The sequence below is a fragment of the Medicago truncatula genome, chromosome 6 (assembly GCF_003473485.1).
Source record: "Medicago truncatula cultivar Jemalong A17 chromosome 6, MtrunA17r5.0-ANR, whole genome shotgun sequence".
Classification (NCBI taxonomy): domain Eukaryota; kingdom Viridiplantae; phylum Streptophyta; class Magnoliopsida; order Fabales; family Fabaceae; genus Medicago; species Medicago truncatula.
The window spans coordinates 4,787,662-4,807,689 of NC_053047.1; the positions used below are offsets into that span (position 1 = coordinate 4,787,662).

The window sequence follows — 20,028 nt, forward strand, 5'->3', positions numbered from 1 at the left end:
CTTTTTTTTTTTATAGATGTTTTGCATATAACTGGGGGTGTTGGAGTCTCGAGGCCTACCACTGCAATTAATTGTCCCTATCCAACGAATCGTCTCTACCAGATGCCCTTATATATATTTTCTTTCAAATTCCATGATTTCAATAGTAGATACCTTTATATATACAAAGTTAATATCGTTCATGCACTTGATTCATCTTAACATCCAACACGAATTTGTAATTATTCAATCGTTAACAAATAAGTATAACAAACAACGACACAGACACCGACTATCTATCACATTTTTTAACTAAGCATATTATAAAATAAGCCATCAACAAAAACACAACAGAAAAGGCTTGAAAAAGGGACTACAAAATTGTCCTGTGCATGCACATAGACATAGGCGCTCCAAAGAACAAAGAAAAAAAAAAGACGGATATATAGCAGATTGTATAAAAAATGAAGCAGAACATATAGTTGATAATATGGTCACAGAAAGAGCACAACTTATATTAGAAAAAATAAGATCAGAAGGATACTGACATTATAAATAAAATTAAACTGAGTATGAGAATATTGGAGTTGCTCTATCAGATAATAGAAAAACTGAAGTCTCAGTAGATAAACACCTTAATGTATTAGGCAGTGTTAATTTCGGAGCCGAAGAGAATGCATTGCACCTATTGCAATTGGTCAATGATATTTCAATGCCATAGAAATTCCACTAACGTCAGCCTGTGTACATCTGAAAGATATCACGCCACGTGAAGCATAAAACCAGCACATGAAGGTACATGAGACCAAAAATATTGTCAAAAAGGGATAAAAAAATATTACTCCATATAACATATTAGTCCCTATAACAAATCGATCACTCAACCTGTTCTTTGCACAACAATAAATGTCATTGGATTTCATGCAATGAAATAAAAAGTGTGATCTCAATTGTTAGTTGCTGAATTGTAGTTTATCTACATGACCAATCCATTACTCTTTCATTACGCAACTATTAGAATGGTTGTAAGTAGCAACAACCAATTCATATCCAAATAAAAAAATATATATTACAACAAAGTTTAAAAGAGAGAAAAAAAAACTCATACCCACCAAGCATTAGTGGTCTCAGGGTCAATCCCTTTTTAGAAGTGACTCACGACACAGCGACGTACAACGGTCCATGAGTAAAAAACCGATTTAGAAAGATAAATTCCAACATGAGACAACGACGGACCCTGACTATTATTTATTGTTATTTCAAAACACAAAGCCAACGGGAGCTGTCTCGTACTCCATTCGTTTCAAAATGAGTGTCGTTTTAGGTGTTTACACACATATTAAGAAATGCAATGATTAAAAGAAAGAGAATGGTTATTTTACCAAATTATCCTTATTAACTATTGGTTAGTTTTAAAAGTAATATTTTGGAAGTAGTGTGCAGAGTATTAATTGGATGGTACAATTGAAAAGAAAAAGTTATTATTGCATTGGAAATTGAAAGTGACATTCATTTTGAAACAATTTTTTTTTGCTAAAGCGACACTCATTTTGAAAATGAGGGAGTGGTAAATTTGAAAGGCAGTTCAGGATGTGATGTGAATTTAGATGTGATGTGAATTTCACGTGTAGGGTTTTTCTTGGTCAAATGTGATGATCAAACCTATTGTAGTCACTCTAAGAACTCTGAACATCATGATTAATAGTTTTGTTAAGTTTTGAAATTGTTTTGTTATGTTTTGAAATTCGTTTGCTTAATTTTTTAATATTAAATATACGTTTTTTTTATGTCATTTACTTTCATTCAAATGTTTTTATCCAACCTTTATTATATAAAATACCTTTACTTTTGCTTTTTGGTGGGATCTAACAATGAAAAAATGCATGTTTTTGTTGATTTGACAAAACGACACTTTAAAATCGTGTGTCATTTTTTTATTGAGTTTATTTATTTTTTGGGTAGAATGAATAGTCCTTCAACTAAATCATAAAATTACCAATAACTCCCTCTATTTTCAATGTTTCCACGGATAAAACAATCACTACTTTTTTTCTATCATTTCTCTCATTTTCAAATTACTCTTTCATTTTCTAATTTCATTTCTCTCTTTTCGTGAAAGTTAGAATCATAAACCATTCTCCATAAAATCACCATCAATGCACCTATTTAACCATGGTATGCCTCTGTTTTACCTTATTTGTTTATGTCACCAAATCATAGACGCAAAAAGTCTCACACTTAAAAAAGATATGTTAATGTGTCAATTGTGATTTAAAGTTCCATATTAGATACAATTGTATATGTCGAGACACATGTAATATGTGATGATCAATGTAAGAGTAGATGTTTAATTTTTATATTATATTTAAATTTTTGGCTGTTGTTCGTTATTTCCTGCAATTTTTTTTAATCAATACCTATTATTTTAAATTTTTTCATGTTGTGTCTTTGGTTAGATTTAACCATAGAAAAGTTCTAATGTGTTACGTTGAATTAACAAAATACGTGTTTATTAGATTTTCTTAAATGTTATTGTGTTTTTTTAATTAAGTCTAATTTTTGAAAAATTAATTACTGAAAAATCTCCGACTCATTCGACTCACTTTATTCTTTACAACTTCATGGACAAATAACAATTTTTTTACCGGTATCATTTATCACAATCTCAATTTTATTTTTCATCTTATTTCTTTTTGTAATTTTGTTTCTCTCTTCTAATGAAATAAAGGAACCGACATTTCTGTCCATTAAATCACCACAAAACCAACCTTTTTGATCTTGTTGTGCATCTATTTCACCATATTTGACTATGTCATATAATTACGGATATAGAGAGTCTCACACTTTATGTAATGGTAGATGTTGAATAACATATACGTGAGATGACTCATATATGTATGCCTAGATATTTTGAATAAAGATGTAATATTAATCTCACTTGTGTGGTTTGTCATATAGTCTAATATGTTGATACAATCCAATGTAAGCTCCATGAAATGTATCAATATTTTTATGATTTGTTTTGTTGGTTTTTGTGTGTCATTTGTTTAACTTCTTTTCATCTTAAATTCTATATTTCATGTCATTCACATTCATGCAATTTTTTTTTGGCAAGACAATATTTTTTTGGTCAACCTCTATTATTTCAAAGTTCTTCCCCATTATTAGAGTATGGGAAAAGGAGAAAAGTAGTTATGAGGTGCCAACCTAATTAAGACGTCATAACTTTCTCTTGAAGTTTTTGCATTCTATTCCTTTATTAAAAAAATAAAGAAATTTACCTTTGGTCTTTTGTAAGATCTCACAAAAGGAAAACGTAGATGTGTTATGCTAATTAACAAAATACATATTTATTATACATTTAAAATTGATATGGATTTTTTTTATTAGTATATTATTTTTGTAGTATAGTTAGCCATAATCTCAAACTCCTTCAACAAACCCATAAAATTAACAACAACTTATTATTTTCCCTTATTTAGTTCTCTATGTTCAAATTCATTTTTCATCTTCTTTCTTTTTCTAATTTACTTTCTCTCTTCTCATAAAAGAAGTAAAAAAAAATAAAAAATAAACCTCTCTTTAAAACTGTCATCAACCCACCTTTTATACCATGATGTGCCTCCGACCTTATTAGTTATCTCACCAAGTCACAAATACAAAGAGTCTCAAAGTTAAAAGAGAGATGTTAATGTGTCATGTGTGAGTTAACCTTCTACATTGGATGCAGGAGTAGTTGTTAAACAACATATTAGTGAGATGACCCATGTACCGAATGTCTTAAGATTTTGGATCAAAATGTGGTGTCAATCTCATTTATGGGGATTCTATTTGCCGAATATGATGATTCAACTCATTGTATACTCCCGCAAAACTATGAGCATTACGATGAATTGCTTTCTTATCTTTTTAATGTCATTTGCCTAAAAAAAATTATATTAAATAGAAAAATTATTTAAATTCTTACTTTATTTTAAATTCCCTCATTTTTGGTCTTTGGTGGGGAACAAACCATGGAAAAACGTCAATGTCTTATGAAGAGTTGATAAGATGCATGCATACTTATATTATTTTAAATTCCTTCACTTTTAATCTTTGGTAAATGAGTTACATACGTACACAACAAAAAAAAATGTATAAATTTTGATCTTCAATAGATGTAATATGTGGGAGTGCAAATAAAGGAAATAATGGTCAATGTTTCAAATTTAAAAGGCAAGAAAAAATCCGCATCCTTATTTACTTTGAAATACATTGAAATTGTTTGATTGTCAACGATATTGCTATAAATACAATAATTATCCGTTAATTGGTATTATATATCTCTAAAAAATATTTGATTAGAAGTATGATATTGTAAAATTTGCACTAACATAGTAAAAGCTGACAAAAAAATGGGATTAAAATAAAATAGAAGGGAGCAGATGGAGTAGTAAAGTAAGGTTAATAAAGACACGGTGGAAAAGACGTAATCAAAGGAATTCAGTAAATTTAAATGATTATGGTCTTATTAAAAAAACCACATGACTTTTTTTTTGAGAGAAAAAAAAATCACATGACTTAATAAAAATCACATACGTAAGCAATTGCATGATTTATGGATCGTAAAATATAAAAAGTGAGGAAATATGCTAAACTTAATGGTTAAATAGTTAGTAATGCATTTATTAGGAAAACTATTGCAATCATTAGCATTTAAAAATAAGAAGAAAATTTGGCTAATTTGCACCTTGAACGTTAAAAAAAATTTCACTATTTTTCACCATAAATCAATCAAAATAAATGACAAATTTAAATATGTATAATGCATGTAATTCAATATGTGTTGAAACTTATTAAAAAAAAAATGATAACATGAATGAGTGACTAAGCAATACACCCAATAAGCAAGATTTATTTAGATGATGAGGAGTGTGCGTGTTTTCATACAATATGTCCTTAGTGAACTTATCAACCATTTGAATTCAATTATTTGGTTCATGTATTAGTCATATTGAGGTGTATTAACATATTAGTTATGTTTACCAATGCTTCTTATCAAATGCACTTTATTTTTTATGCTTTAAAGGATAATGTTTAATATCGCGACAATAATTTCCCAACCACTCGGAATATATAGCAGCGACGTTGTTTAAACTATATATTTTTTTTTCCGTCAAGTAGGCTAGTGGTTAGAGAAATTTACCTTAAAGATGAATAAGTGGGGTGTCCGGGGTTCGAACCCCGGCCCCTGCACACATTGTACATTATCCCTTGCCAAATGAGCTAAGCTCATGGGGACAATTTCTTTATTTGCTAGTAAAACAATTCTTCTTCCTTTTTTTTGTTGATACCAAACTATTAAAAAAAAATGAAACTGTATTAAAACAATTCATTAAAGCAGTTTATTTAGGTTCCAGTAAGTTAAAGAGAATTCAAATATCCGTGGAGCTTGCTAGAGAAAATATGCTTATATAAAATGCTATCTTTTTTTTTATCTACCATCTGAGGTACACATCCCCTATATAAGATACTATCTTATAATAGCATTTGAAATTGGATATGAGAAAGGAAAAAAAAAAGTCTCTAATCTAAAGAGCATTAAATGATTTTCGTTGACCAATAAGAATAGTAAATAAGAATATTGTCTTAAAATTATCACAAAAATGGTTGTACAAATATCATTATTCTTTTCATTATTACCACTCCAAAGTAAAAAACCACTTTGAGTTTGATCTCGATTCAAACATTTTGTCAAAATGCGATGCATTTCTTCTTGCCTACCGATTTGTTTCCTTCTCAAGTATAAATAAAATAAATAAAGAAAAATCAAATCTCTGCACAAAAAGAAAATATAAAAGAGTAAAATATTAAAAAGTAAAATAGCAACATTAAAAATAGAAAAAGCAGCGAGTATTAAGGTATTAAAATAAAATAGAAGGGAGCAGGAAAGTGGTTATATTTGAATCCAGTAATATAAAATAGAAGGGAGCAGAAATTGGTTATATTTGTTGTTAGATTAATTTTTAGTAATTCTTTCAAGTTTGAACCACATACCTTAAACTTCTTATAGACGTATTTTTTTGGTGTAAATATATTTACTTTTTTTTAGGGAGTAAATATCTTTACTTATAAGTCTTATTTATTTTTTTGTCAAGTATTTTAGTGGCTAAAAATTCTCCTTTTTAACTTATTATGCAATGTCCCTTCCAATTGAGCTAAACTCATGGGACACTTATAAGACTTATTTAAAAGCCACATTTTCAATCTTTTTTCTTGACAATAAACAAACACATTTAATGCATATAAATTAATGTGGTTAAACATGTTTTAATGCACAAGTTTAATGGACAATATTGTTGTGTATGGTTTGCTGTCTCGAAGCAAATTTAAATGAGTTATTTTACTAATTAATTGTGTTTTTTTTAGAGAATTAATTAATTGTTTAAAGGGTAGAAACTCGGCTGGTATGGACAATGCATAAAATATGTAAGATTCAGGATTCAAACCCCGACCACCACAAAAAGAAAAGGTAGAAACTCGCCCACAACAACTTAAAATAAAGTAGAGGATAAATATCAAAAACTTTTAATTTCATGAACCAATAAAATGCAAGTTTTTTTGAAGTAAAGTTTCATGATCTTTTTAAAAGAAAAATCAAAATTTTATAGCTACATTCTCAATGAACCCACGTTTACCCATTCTTGACTCAAGTAAATGACAATTAATATCCATGAAGAAAAATTTGAATATGTAATAAATATTATACTCTAAATATTTTTGTTATTAATTTTTTTTTTGTTTGCATCGTTTTTATTTAAAGAATTCTTTTTCGCATTACCTTATATGAATGCAAACAATGCATGGAAATTAATACTCCCCTTATATTTCTTCTATTTTCTATGATGATTCCATGATTCTAGATGTGAATTTCATGTAACAAATAATCGGGTTAAAGTTAAATTTATTTTTTTTGGGAAATTTTTTTATGTTATATATGCCTTTGGTTATCTCTTTGTTGGCTTTGTGTAATTCCCTAATTGGTTATAATTAAATTGAATTCTGATTCATTCATGTCTTGAACATTAGTAATAGAGAATTCATAGAAAATGCAATTTGAAGCTAAAAACCATTGCTCGTTGTGAGTGGCTGTAATTTTGGTTCAAACGGAAACAAAACGGAAACAAAATTAGAACTTCTGACTTGCGAGAGAGCAATATCATGAAGAGAACACACATGAATGATAATAAGTTAATGAGAAAAAAATTGGAATAAAGGAAGGATAAACTCTAACATCTAGAGTAATATTCATTAAGTCGACATATCAATTGGAATAAATTGGAAGAAATGAGAAAATTTATAGATAAAAGCTAAATAAATTTATCGATATTAGTTTTTCGACATATATCAATTCATTAAGTAATATTCAATCAACATAAGATATATAAACTCTAACATCTTGATTCTATATCAAATACAAAACATTGCCTCGACTAAAAATTGTATTGCTGATTTTGAGCGCCTTGAAGTCGAATAATATAGACACATGCTCCACAATGGGATCCTGAGAAAGTAGAATTAACGATTAACAATAAGATACACAAAAAATAAAATCAACCCCAAAATCTACAACCAAATGATTAAACTTTTATGTTTTTTTGTTTACAAAAAACTTCCATGCTTTTAAAACACAGAATATACTTCTTTTTTTTATTTTTTATGAATTTGTTTATGGAGGAAGAGATGGGGAAGAGACATATGAAAACAATGAAAAACAAATTGTCAATATATAGTGAAAAAAATCTAGACATGATCAATTTTGATTGGCTGATGAAAACTATAAATGTGTCATGAATCATTTTGATTGGTTAATAAAAAATAAATGAGTCATAATTCAATTTGATTGGATGATAAGAAAACATTAAATGCACCTTTCAATATAAGGTTGCCACGTGTACTATCAAAATAAAATAGGGGAAATGATTATAATAAAGATTTAAGTCACTAGATTATTTGACCCAAAAAAAAAAGAGGGATTTATTCACCATCAATGTTAACAATTTTTACATTATTAATTCATTATTATTGTCGAATCATTATAAATGTTTGACCTTTATTATAATCACTTTTAAAATAAAGGTCATATTAAGTAGTATCGGTCACTTGTTAACGAACAAAAATATATTGAGAATAATATTTTTTACATTATTAAGTGGATGATTACACAAAATTTAAGATAATTTTACTATATTTCCCTAAAAAATATATATAATTTTACTATATTTGATTTGTTAGCAAGTGCCCTTAAAATGATATTTGTAACATTTTCCTTAAAATTAAACTAAAAAACGTTTTGTTAATATAGCTAAAAATGTGGCCCATAAGTTCAAATTCTGTTAAACTATGACGACTAATCCTCTTAAAATAACTGAAATACATTTAAGGAGTTGACGATTTTTAAAAAATGTTTCTTATACATATCTCATAGTAATAGATTCCAAATATCTATCATTTCCATTTTTTTCCCACACCTAAATCCATGTAAGGAATTTCTTTGACAAAATTATTATATAAAAAAACAGAGCCTAATCCCTATACACCTCACTTGTGATAAATTATAACGGTCCAAATCCAGAAAGGAAAGTTATACAAAAATAAATAAATAAAATTAATTAATTATTAATTATTTTGACATGTATAAAAACTTAGCAATTTAATCAAAAGTAGCCGTTACAACAACATAGCGCCTCTTTCTCTCTTTCTCCCATCTTTTTCGTTTCATTCGTTTTTTTCTTCATTCCAATTTCACTCTCTCACACTCACTCAAAATTCAATCTTTATCAATTTTACGAATACCATTTTGAATTCTGATCACATTGGTGTCTTTTTCCGGCGATACACTGACGGTGGAAAAAGTTACAAAAATGACACCAGAGAAGAAGAAACCCTTGGAAATTGAGAATTTGAACCCTAATGAGTTTTCTAATCGAACCCCACTTCAGAAATCGTTGACTAAGGGTGACAATAATTGTGTTAATGTTGTTGTTGTTTCGCCGCAGAAGAGAATTCGTCAGAGAAAGTTTGTTGTTGCAAAGAAGAAGAAGAATGATCAAAGTCCTAGGAAAACTGTTTTGTGTAAATGTGGAGAGAATGATGATGGAAGTAAGTGTGTTTGTGAAGCGTATCGGAATTTGAGGGAATCACAAGAAGGGTTTTTTGAAAAAGAGAATTTTTTTGATGGTGAAGAGAAAAATGATGAAGAGAAAGGTGAAAATGTTCTTGAAGAAGTTATTGAAGCAAATTTGATTATTCATGATATTGGTAACGAAGAAAGAAAAATTGATGAAGAAGAAGGTGTAGAGGAAGAAAATGAAGAAAAGGGTAATTGTAGTTCAATGGTGAAAAGGAGAAGAGAGAAAGTAATGGAAGAAGCAAGGAATAGTGTACCTGAAAATGGGAAAGTGATGCATTTGGTGAAGGCTTTTGAGAGGTTACTTAGTATAAAAAAGGAGAAAGAGAAGAATGAGGAAGAGGAAGAGAATGATAAGAAGAATAAGGTGATGAAATGGGCATTACCTGGATTGCAATTTCAACAACCTGTTAAGGATGGTGATGAACAATCTGAAGTTGTTTCGAGTTGTTGTGATGATGATGGTAGTTTGTTTAATTGTACTTTGACTTCTGAACAACTTGGATTGGATCAAAGGGCTTCAGTTACATCTTCTTGGGATTGTGGAAGTGGAAGAAGGTTTTTGTGTTTTTACTTGTTTTACTTTGATACCTTTAAAGCTTGTTGTGTTTTATTTGAGTTTGATTTGATTCATTTTGGCTGAAATTGTTGACTTGTGTCAATTGTTGTGTGTTTTGTTTTTTGTGCAGTGTGTGTAGCAGGAATTCTTCTGGTGGTAGAAGAAGCAGAAGAAATGTAAGATTTTAGAAATGTTATTGTTATTGTATTTTCAGTTCTGTAGCGTTGATACGTTCTGATTAAGTCATGTCCGGTATTTGACACTGACACGTGTGATTACATTGGATTATGTCATTTTCTCAAATTATTATTGGTGTCGACATGTTAGTGTTTGCGTCAGGTCCGGTATCGATCCATGTTTGTGTTTGTGTCATGTCCAGTATCCATGTTTGTGTTTGTGTCCCTGCTTCATAGATTTTTAGTAGTACTATAATACTAATGAAGATTGGTTAATGATTCAATTCACTATTAATAAGGTTGTTTTTTAATTTTATTGAAATTCTGTGTTTTTTAGAGCTTGGAATCATCTAGTACTATTGGAGGAAGGAGGTGGAAGAAGAAGCAGAAGCTAAAAGTCACTAGCCAGAAACCATTCAAGCTAAGGACTGAGGTAATTGATGATACAAATAATTGGTTTTTTCATTGAAAGTTTCTTCAAATTTTTCAGTGGCTATATTGGTGATGCATTGGCTATAATGCTATTGTAGCAAAGGGGAAAGATGAAAGAGGAACAGTTGATGAAAAAGGTAAAGGAGGTTTTGACAGAAGAAGAGAAGATGAGAATTCCTATTGCACAAGGTCTTCCATGGACTATTGATGAACCTGAGGTAAGGTCATTTTCTCATGTAAATCTTTAGCTTAAAGTGTATATGCTTAGTAACAAGAAACTCACTGTCAAATTTGGTCTACTTTTGCTCTTGCTAAGTGTAAATGTAATTTCTTAATTAAGCATAGGCTCATTTATGCTTACTAATGCTTGACCATTAGTCTCTGATTGTCCACCATGCAATGCAAACGCACCGTCGGTGTAAAAAAATTACACTTGTACTTCTCAACTTATCATGTGTATGACTCTGGAAGTAGTTATTATAAAGTCAAAAGTTTCTATTTATTTGATGGTTATGATTAATTGACAGTCTAAAGATTCTTTACATTGACGGTGTATATGAATTAAATCGGTGAGTGGTTATATGATATTGCTTCAAAACTTTGAACTGAATTATGTTATACTGCAACCTTATATCTAATATCCTAGCATAACATGGCAAGGATGTAGCAATTCCCAATTAGGACGGTACATTATGGCAAGTATTCTATGTCATCTCATATTTGTATCTTAAATGATTCTATATGATCTTTTGCTCCTGCTAATTGTTTGGCTACCCTTAATGACGTTGCGTTAATCTTCAATAAACACCGTCTTGAGTCGTGACCATATGTCAGCTGATATGGAGTAAATTCACTTTCATTGGAATTAGAAATCCTTATATATAGCTCACATTGTACTTTCTGAGTTTGTCATCAAAGTTTTTCTTTATCAATTTTATCATAATTCTGTTGGTAGTCTAATAGTCTCTGCTAGTCCATTAGCCTGAGCATAATATGAAGTTGAATAAGTTACGTTAAATCTCCATTAGCCTGAGCATGAGTGAGCCAACTTAATCCTAATGTGAGGATGAATGAATCTATGATAATTCTGTTGGTAGCTTCTGGTTGTCCATTAGTCTAAGCATTCTTTTGTTACAGTGCTTGCTAAAACCTCCGGTGAAAGAAAACACAAAGCCTATTGACGTGAAACTTCATAGTGATTTGAGGGCAATTGGTCGCGCTGAATTTGATCATCAGGTGCATATTTCATCTACTCTTTCTTTCCCCTTTAGTTTTAAACATCATGAACTGTAAAATTGATGAATGTTTAACCGTGTAGGTGGCTGAAAAATTGAGTTTGATAGAACAACAGAAAATGGAAATGGAAAGGCAACAAAAGGTACAATGATTACCAATTTTCACATCTCAAATCAATAAGTTCTGATTTTGAGTTACCATGTTTTCCAACTTTCACATCTCGAATCAATAAGTTCTGATTTTGAGTTACCATGTTTTCCAACTTTCACATCTCGAATCAATAAGTTCTGATTTTGAGTTACCATGTTTTCCAACTTTCACATCTCGAATCAATAAGTTCTGATTTTGAGTTACCATGTTTTCCAACTTTCACATCTCAAATCAGTGAGCCCTAATTTCGAGTTACGATGTATTCCTTTATCTAAAATGTTGATGTCTGTATATATTCCCTTACAGTTGGCTGAAGAGGAAGAGATTAGGAGATTGAGGAAGGAACTCATTCCTAAAGCGCAGCCAATGCCGTATTTTGACAGACCATTTATTCCAAGGAGGTAATGGTTGATCAATCTCATAATGAACACTCTTAGTAAATGTTACAAATTATAGTATGTTTTTAACCGTTTCTTGGCATATCTTTTTGAGATTCGGATATCACGCAGTTATTTCATGACACGAATATTGATCTTGGTAATTCAATCTCAAAATGATTTGATGAAATCAATGGCAAAGATTATATAAAGTTGATTTGACGAAAGGTGTAATGTGAACCAATTGATTTCAAATCAATGACCGAGATCAATTAAAGTGTGTATTTACGTGCATTTTGCACTGTTGTGAATTCGGATCCATTATTTTTGTCTCATTATTATATTTTGGTTTGAAGGTCAATGAAGAATCCAACAATACCAAAAGAACCAAAGTTTCACATACCACACCATAAGAAGATTAAGTGCTTGACATTGAATGAAATGAGATCATACTCTTCATGCTTCAACTGAGGATTCAGAGGACTTTTGCTGAAGAAAATGTTCATGATTCCAGAGGTCATTTTGCTGATGTGAAGAGATATATTCAATTTGTATATGGACAAGCAATACTAGTTGCAAATTTTGGTTTTGCCTTTGATCAATTGTATCAATTTTAGTGCAATAATTTTTGTACTGCTAGACATAAGCAGATGGATTGGGGCAAAAGGTATCTTCTTTTCATTGAAATGAAATGAACTTACTTTTTTTTTATGTGAATTCATTGTCACTTTTTAATCTCATATTATCTAATAACTACTAGTCTTCATTTCTATGCATAATTATGATTCTTAAAAGTTGGATAATTTTCATATATGTTCACAGTTTTGTAACATATTAAATTTTCAAATTCAATCAAAATAATAGTTTTCCTTGATATTATTCGCTCTGATCCGTCACATTAGCAAAAATATGTCTCAAAAAGAGTCACTTTTGGCATTTATATTTTTTGTTCTACAGAAAAGTCACTCACTCATACAAGCTATGTTTATAGAGAGTTCAATGTCACATCATCTTTCCAATATCTTTATAAAATTTTATAGATTAAAAAAAAAATAGATAGAACAAGGACAAATTAAAACCTCAACCCCTACTATAATTCATCTATTACCCTTATCATCAAACACAAGTGTATATTTTTCATTAGTCTCTAATTAATTTTTTCATGCCCAAAACCTTGCAATACTCTAGATTACTAGAGCGTATTTTATCTTTAGATCTGTATAGACAGAATAGCTACTAGTCTTGTATATCAAGAAAATCAACTCCCTAGTCAAAAAGCAATCTACCAACTAAATTGGCCACAATAGTAGCTTAAATATGTCGGCATTGATGTGTGCACATGTAAGTGTTCTTAACAAAATTGGAGGAGAAAAATATCATTAATTAATATGATATTATTCATCATTTTACAACTATAGATTACATAAATCGGTTAAAATTTAAACAGGTTCTCACTAACTTATATAGATTACATAAATTTGTTGAAATTCATATAAATATTAACTAATAGAAGAAGAATGTCTATCGGAAAAAGAAAAAAAAAATAGTACTATTATTAAGTCAAAAAGCCAAATATTTTCATTTATAACAAAAAAAAAATTGAAAAATTTGACAAACAAATGAAGACTATTAGATGTAGAATTACAATGAAATTTAGGTAGGGCTTCACAAATAGGAAATTCTAAACTTAAATTAAAAAAAATAGGGAACAAAGGTGTATTTAAGTCAAATAAATAAAAGCGTGATAAATAGGTAAAAACTAATCGACAGAATTTGAGTTTAACGGAAGAGGTTAAACTTCTACAATATGACGAATCAATGTTTGAATCTAGTTCAACAAATATCAATTTTTTTTATCAAATAGTTCAGTGATTAGATTTTATCCACTAAAATGAATAAGTGGAGTTCGATCCCAACTCCAACATTTTCATGTGTCTTTGTCAACCAGGCTATACTTACTAGGACAACAACCAGTAAATTCCAACTCATCAAAAATAAACTAGGAAATTTGTCAAAAAATAAATAAACTAGGAAATTCGACTCTTGAACCAAATCCAACCATATATAGCAACCTTTATGAAAACCTTAATGTGGTGTACTTGGAATATTATTGGAGGGGAAAAAAACATAACATGAAACCAACGTGTCTGTCTCAGAAAAAAATGCAAAAACAGTGACTGAGGTTTTTATTGTTGTTACAAAGTTAGTTAACACTTTATTATGATGACATTGATGTTTGCATCGTAATTATCGAAACCAAACTTGTCCAAAAAAAAAATCTATTTCTCCACAAACAAAACAACACTTTGTATTATTCATCATTTTACATATTTTTCTTAGATTCTTCACACTCTCTCTTAGATTTCATCGCCTTCAACCTTATAATCTCATAGACCCACTTAACAATTTTCATTCTTTCTTATAGATCACACTACCCTTTGAGCTGAAAAGAAAGAAAGTTTAGTTTTTTACTGGTGGGGTTGGTTCCAAAAAAATGGCATCATTCTCAGTTCCATGCCCCAAATGTCCTGTTCCTTCTTCCCTTTTGGGTTTGAAATCTAACAAGATCTTGTTTCAAAGTGGGTTGAGTTTGAAGAATTCTCAATCATTTGGATCTTTGTCTGCTGAGTCAGCTTCATTTGGAATTCAGGTATGTGATTTTGTAGAATTTATATGAATTTGGATTTGATTTCATAATATTAATACCATGTTGGTTTGTTTCAGATTTTGGGTAGATTTGTAACTTTATGTGTGATTTTATAAGTTTGTTACTTTAGAGGCATAGCCAATTTAGTCTTAGACTATGAAGCACGGACACTGACAGAAACTCACACTCAACACCTATTATAATTTGAAAAAATGACATAATTTAATTTAATTATATGTGTTGGTGTCGGACACAATACATATCTGACACCACACCTCTTATCCGAGGAGTATTTGTGCTTCATAAGTCTTAGAATATATATATGCAAGAGTCATGAAATTAATGAAATTCTAAAAAATATCTGAAAATGAAAGTCTTGAATCATATTGAAAAGGACCAATGTTATTATTTCAAAATTTCGTCGATTTCAACTTCAAGAAGCAAATTGTCCATGCTTACATATTCAGGACTAAATTTGTGATTCACTCTTTTATTTATCACCATTGTAACATTTATAATTAATTAATATATTAATTATAGGATAATAATAGAAGCTAAGGGCTACTCAAGAATCTTCATTTTTGCTTTTTTAACGTGCTCCTTTTTTCTTGAAGATTAGATAGATATACATGATTAACAGCTGAATTGTAGATGGTTTAAAAGGCTTTAAAGTAGTGTGTTATATTTCCTGGTTATTTAATTCAATTAATCATTTGAATGTTCTCTGTTGAGTCTTGCAGTGTCTTAACAAGAAACAATTTCCTGTCAAGATTCAAGCACAACTTAACGAGGTCAGTTTGTTTCGACTTTTGAGTCTTTTTTTTCACATTGAGATTTACGCTGAACGGAAATTTTATGTGCCTGTTCAATGTCTTGCATGAGAAAATGTTGCCATAAGTTAATCTACTTTATACATATCATAGGCTGCTGTTGTCGAAAATTTGAACTCTGCACCTACTGTTGCTTCATCAGAAGAGAAAGAAAACCAAAATGGGAGTGTCCCTGCTAGCACTGTGTCAGATGAATCTGCAATTTCTGCATTCATGTCTCAAGTTGCTGACCTTGTAATGTAAGATTAATCACCACCACTCTGCATGCAAGTACATAACCGTTTTTTTTTAGTTATTTTGTCTATGTCAGAACATGCATAATCTACATTAGTTGAGATTTATAATTTTTGGTGTTCAGTTGTTGAGCAGTGACGTTTAAGTGTAAATAAAAGTGTCGGATCATGAAAAGATTTTTTCCTACACCAATGTTATTTAGGATTTAATTGGTATACACTCTTCAGTGTAAAGATTTTTTACATTGTCTATCAATTATAATTGTCGGATCATGAAAAATCTGAGTTTAATTATAACTATCTTAAAAATCACATATATGATTGGTTGTGATTGTTTGACAGTGTAAAAAATTCACTCTGACAGTATATCAAAATTAAACTCGTTATTTATTATTATATTTCCATGGCCAGACTTGTGGATTCAAGAGATATTGTGGAGCTGCAACTAAAGCAATCTGATTATGAACTCGTGATAAGAAAAAAAGAAGCTTTGCAGCCTCCACCAGCCACGGCTATGCCGCAATCAGCACCACCATTGTACTATCCGACACTTCCTTTGCCGCCACCCCCGCCACCGACAGCTTATTCTGCTACTGCGAGCTCTCCACCTTCGAAAGCAACACCTGCCTTACCTCCCCCCAAAACAAGTGCATCATCTCACCCACCGCTGAAATGTCCGATGGCAGGAACCTTTTACAGGTGCCCTGGACCTGGCGAACCTCCATTTGTCCAGGTATGTGAACATAGACATTTCAAATAGCACACTGAGCAGTCAATACTCAGTTTGCAAAAAATACTACTACCTTTGTGCTTAAATATGAACCCTTTTTCAAATTACTAATGGTTTTATTATTGTTTTCCAAATATACTACTTATTAATATTGTTAATTTGTCTTAGGAGATGAAAAGTTAGAATTAAAACGTCTATATGCAAATGGAAGTTTAGTAGTAATTTTTATACACTATGTACATAGTAATTATACTACAAACTTTTCTTAATACATGTGAAAAGTTTTAAAGGAGCTTACAGAAAGAAACTGAAGCAGTACTATTACAAGGAAAAGGACTTTTTTTCTGGATTTCGAATGATCAAATTTACATTTTCTAAATAGAATGATGATTAGAATGGTTATTTTTCTGTCGCTTCAGGTGGGAGATACAGTGCAAAAAGGCCAAGTTATTTGCATTATTGAGGCTATGAAACTGATGAATGAAATTGAGGTATCTGTACTTTTTATGTTCACGTATTTATTTTGTATATATTACATTTATCTTTATCTCTTAACTATCTTGTCTTCTTTTTTCCCTTTATTTATGTGATTCCTAGACAGGTTTCTGTCAAAATTTATCCAATAACTGAAAATTCTAATTTGTTGGTTACCCTTTTATTGCTTTTGTTGCAGGCTGATCAATCAGGAACAATAGCTGAGATACTAGTTGAGGATGGAAAACCAGTTAGTGTAGACTTGGTACGATCTCTTTTTGCTCTTTCTATCTCTCTACATATACATGTGTGTGTGCGCGCAATTTGGATTGTATATAGTCTGGGAATCACATATTGAATCCAACTTCCGACTTTGTAAATTGAATCCAAAATACAAAGTTGGAAGTGAATCGTCTTATCTTTGACATATCTAGATTGATAATATGTGTGCGCTAGTGTGTGTGACTTTGTGTACAAAGTCCTTCCTTTGCCAATTCTCTAACTAATCCACTTGTACTCAATGCAGCCTCTTTTCGTAATAGTTCCATGAGTACCAAAGGAACCTCATTTCAAAGTCGAAGCGAGTCTCACTTGTTGGATAGTGTGGTGTTTGATGATGTAGATTTCCCTTTAATCAGAAATTTATTGAGTGATATTCATCGTCTAATATTAAGAAATCGTTGCCTTCTTAAGCCTTCGCCTCCTCCTCTTAATTTATCTAGAGATATTTTAGACACAAGATTCAGCATATAAGAATGGATATCGAACTTTGTAATTCTAAGCAGTTTTGATATTTGTACTATTAATTAATGTTTTATGCATTTGGTTTTTGAAGAGTCTCTTTCTTCTATGAACCTGTTGGATGTTATGTTCTTGCTTGTAATTTTTCATAGGTTCTTTCTGTTGCTAAAAGACTTCTATTCGCAGCAATTTGTTATAAGTGTAATAAAAAGCATATAAAATACAATTGAAGTCAAAATTGTTGTATCTTTTATAGATTTGTTTAGTAACAGTTATTGCTACTATTTGCATCATCTGCAATAATTTTCAGTTATGTTTGGATGTTCTATAAAGAATGGAATAGAAAAATAGAAATAGAGTGATATAGAATTTTCATTGTATTGATGTTTTATACAGTAATATCACTTTTCCAATTGATAATTCAAGAATAAAAAAAACTAAAGTGATAACATTTTTTATCTCATCCACAACTAGTATCTAAACCTCTTAGAATATTTTCCCTCAATTCATCCTCAACTAGTACTGTTTTAAGAACTTTGTTTTTGAAGAAGGAAAGTTTCGTTTCATGTAAACTGAATTGGCAATACTAGTATTTGGTAGACTATTACACTCTGTTGTTAATAGCGGCCGCTATCGCGGCGCGGAGCGGCAAAAAACAGACTACCGCGTTGGAGCGCTATCGAGTCGCGTGTTAGGGAAAAGCGGGTCAATAGTGGGCTTTGCGGCCGCTATCCGATGGAGCGGGGCGGACCAATAGCTGGTCAAAGTGCCGCTTTTTCGGGTCATAGCACAAAACCACTGCGTTTTGGTTTTTGGTGATTATTTCTGGTTAGGTTTTCGGTTAGATCTGTAGCAGAGAGATGAGGGGAGGAAGAGGAAGGAGAAGGAAGAGGAAAGAGAAAGAGTCGTAGATTGTGTTTTGGTTTTGTGGTGGAAAACAGTTGTACTTTTCCTTCTACCAAAGTGAGACATACAGCTGTACTACACAACTTTTTTTAGTAAAAATGTACTACACGGTTCTTTTCCCATAGATTATTATTATTATATGTAGTAAAGTTTTGTAGCACGTAGGTATACGATTATGTTTTGTAGGTATACTATATGTTTTACTTAAAAAAAGTATATATAACTAATTTGTTTCTTAAGTACATTGTTTAAGGTATTTTAGTATTTTTTTAGCATTATGGTATTGAAGTATATTGTTTAAGTATATGATTTAAGGTATTTTAACATTAAAAGTATTTAAGTATAATAGTATTTAATACTAAAAACAGTTAATAATCTTTAATTCTTCATTTATACTAATGCTAAATATATTTTTTTTTTCCATATTTTACTAGTCCTTTATTAATAATATAATTTTTAGTTTTAATATCCGCGTCATGAAATAGCGCCCGCTACACGCCCGCATACCGCAACGTGCCAATTTTTGGGGTGGCCGCGCCGCTTTGACAACAAAGCTATTACAAAACTATTTGGTATACTACTATTACAAAACTGGGGACTACTGAAATAATTGGCTACTCCAGCTAACATATTCGCTTTCATCAAACAAGGTCATCTTTAATGGATGTTTGTGTGTGTGTTAGAGGTGAAAATTTAGAGTAAGAGATGAAAATTGAGTTTTTAAAAAATTTATATGATCAAATAGAGATGTTATGGTATAAATATATATACTTCCTCCATTTGACTGTTCTTAGAAATCGTGGTTGGGCCTAACACAACCCCACAAAACCGGCTTGTGAGGTGAGGATTGCCCCCACTTATAAACACATTGTCAGGCCATGTCCTGTCCGATGTGGGACTCTTAACACACCCCCTCACGACCAGCACTATTGGGCTTGGTTCGTGGACATAAATGGTGGGTGGCCCGATAACGGAAACCTGATAGCAGGTGGCCCAGCGGATCTTGGAGGAGGCTCTGATACCATCTTAGAAATCGTGGTTGGGCCTAACACAACCCCACAAAACCGGCTTGTGAGGTGAGGATTGCCCCCACTTATAAACACATTGCCAGGCCATGTCCTGTCCGATGTGGGACTCTTAACAACTGTCATTCACAATTCTTTCACAAAAATTAAATAAATAACTTAATTAAGTAAAATAAATGGGAAATGCTAGCAAGCATCCTTAGGGCACTTGATAAAAAGTTTAAGGTATAAATTTCTTTGGGGAATTTGTGTATTCAAAGCATCAAAAAGCATTTTTATATGAAAGTTATCAATTATTTCTATTTTTAAATTCTTAACAAGTGTCCCAAGAGCATGCCTAAGGACACTTGTTAGCAAAAGCCTA

At 30.9% G+C, this 20,028-nt stretch overlaps 2 protein-coding genes across 2 annotated transcripts; both read left to right on the top strand.

The window, feature by feature from the left end:
• The first annotated feature begins 8,697 nt into the window (after window positions 1-8,697).
• On the top strand, window positions 8,698-12,813 carry LOC11414486 (protein WVD2-like 4). Its single transcript, XM_003618667.4, has 8 exons — window positions 8,698-9,706; window positions 9,838-9,883; window positions 10,221-10,316; window positions 10,414-10,533; window positions 11,453-11,551; window positions 11,634-11,693; window positions 12,008-12,102; window positions 12,435-12,813. The coding sequence occupies exons 1-8, from the start codon at window positions 8,883-8,885 to the stop codon at window positions 12,547-12,549; spliced, it is 1,455 nt and encodes a 484-aa protein (XP_003618715.1). The 5' UTR covers window positions 8,698-8,882; the 3' UTR covers window positions 12,550-12,813.
• A 1,390-nt stretch (window positions 12,814-14,203) lies between these two features.
• Window positions 14,204-18,014, top strand: LOC11414487 (biotin carboxyl carrier protein of acetyl-CoA carboxylase, chloroplastic). The gene is made up of 7 exons (XM_003618668.4): window positions 14,204-14,728; window positions 15,466-15,516; window positions 15,649-15,794; window positions 16,200-16,521; window positions 16,938-17,009; window positions 17,192-17,257; window positions 17,519-18,014. The coding sequence occupies exons 1-7, from the start codon at window positions 14,573-14,575 to the stop codon at window positions 17,540-17,542; spliced, it is 837 nt and encodes a 278-aa protein (XP_003618716.1). The 5' UTR covers window positions 14,204-14,572; the 3' UTR covers window positions 17,543-18,014.
• Window positions 18,015-20,028: the final 2,014 nt, after the last annotated feature.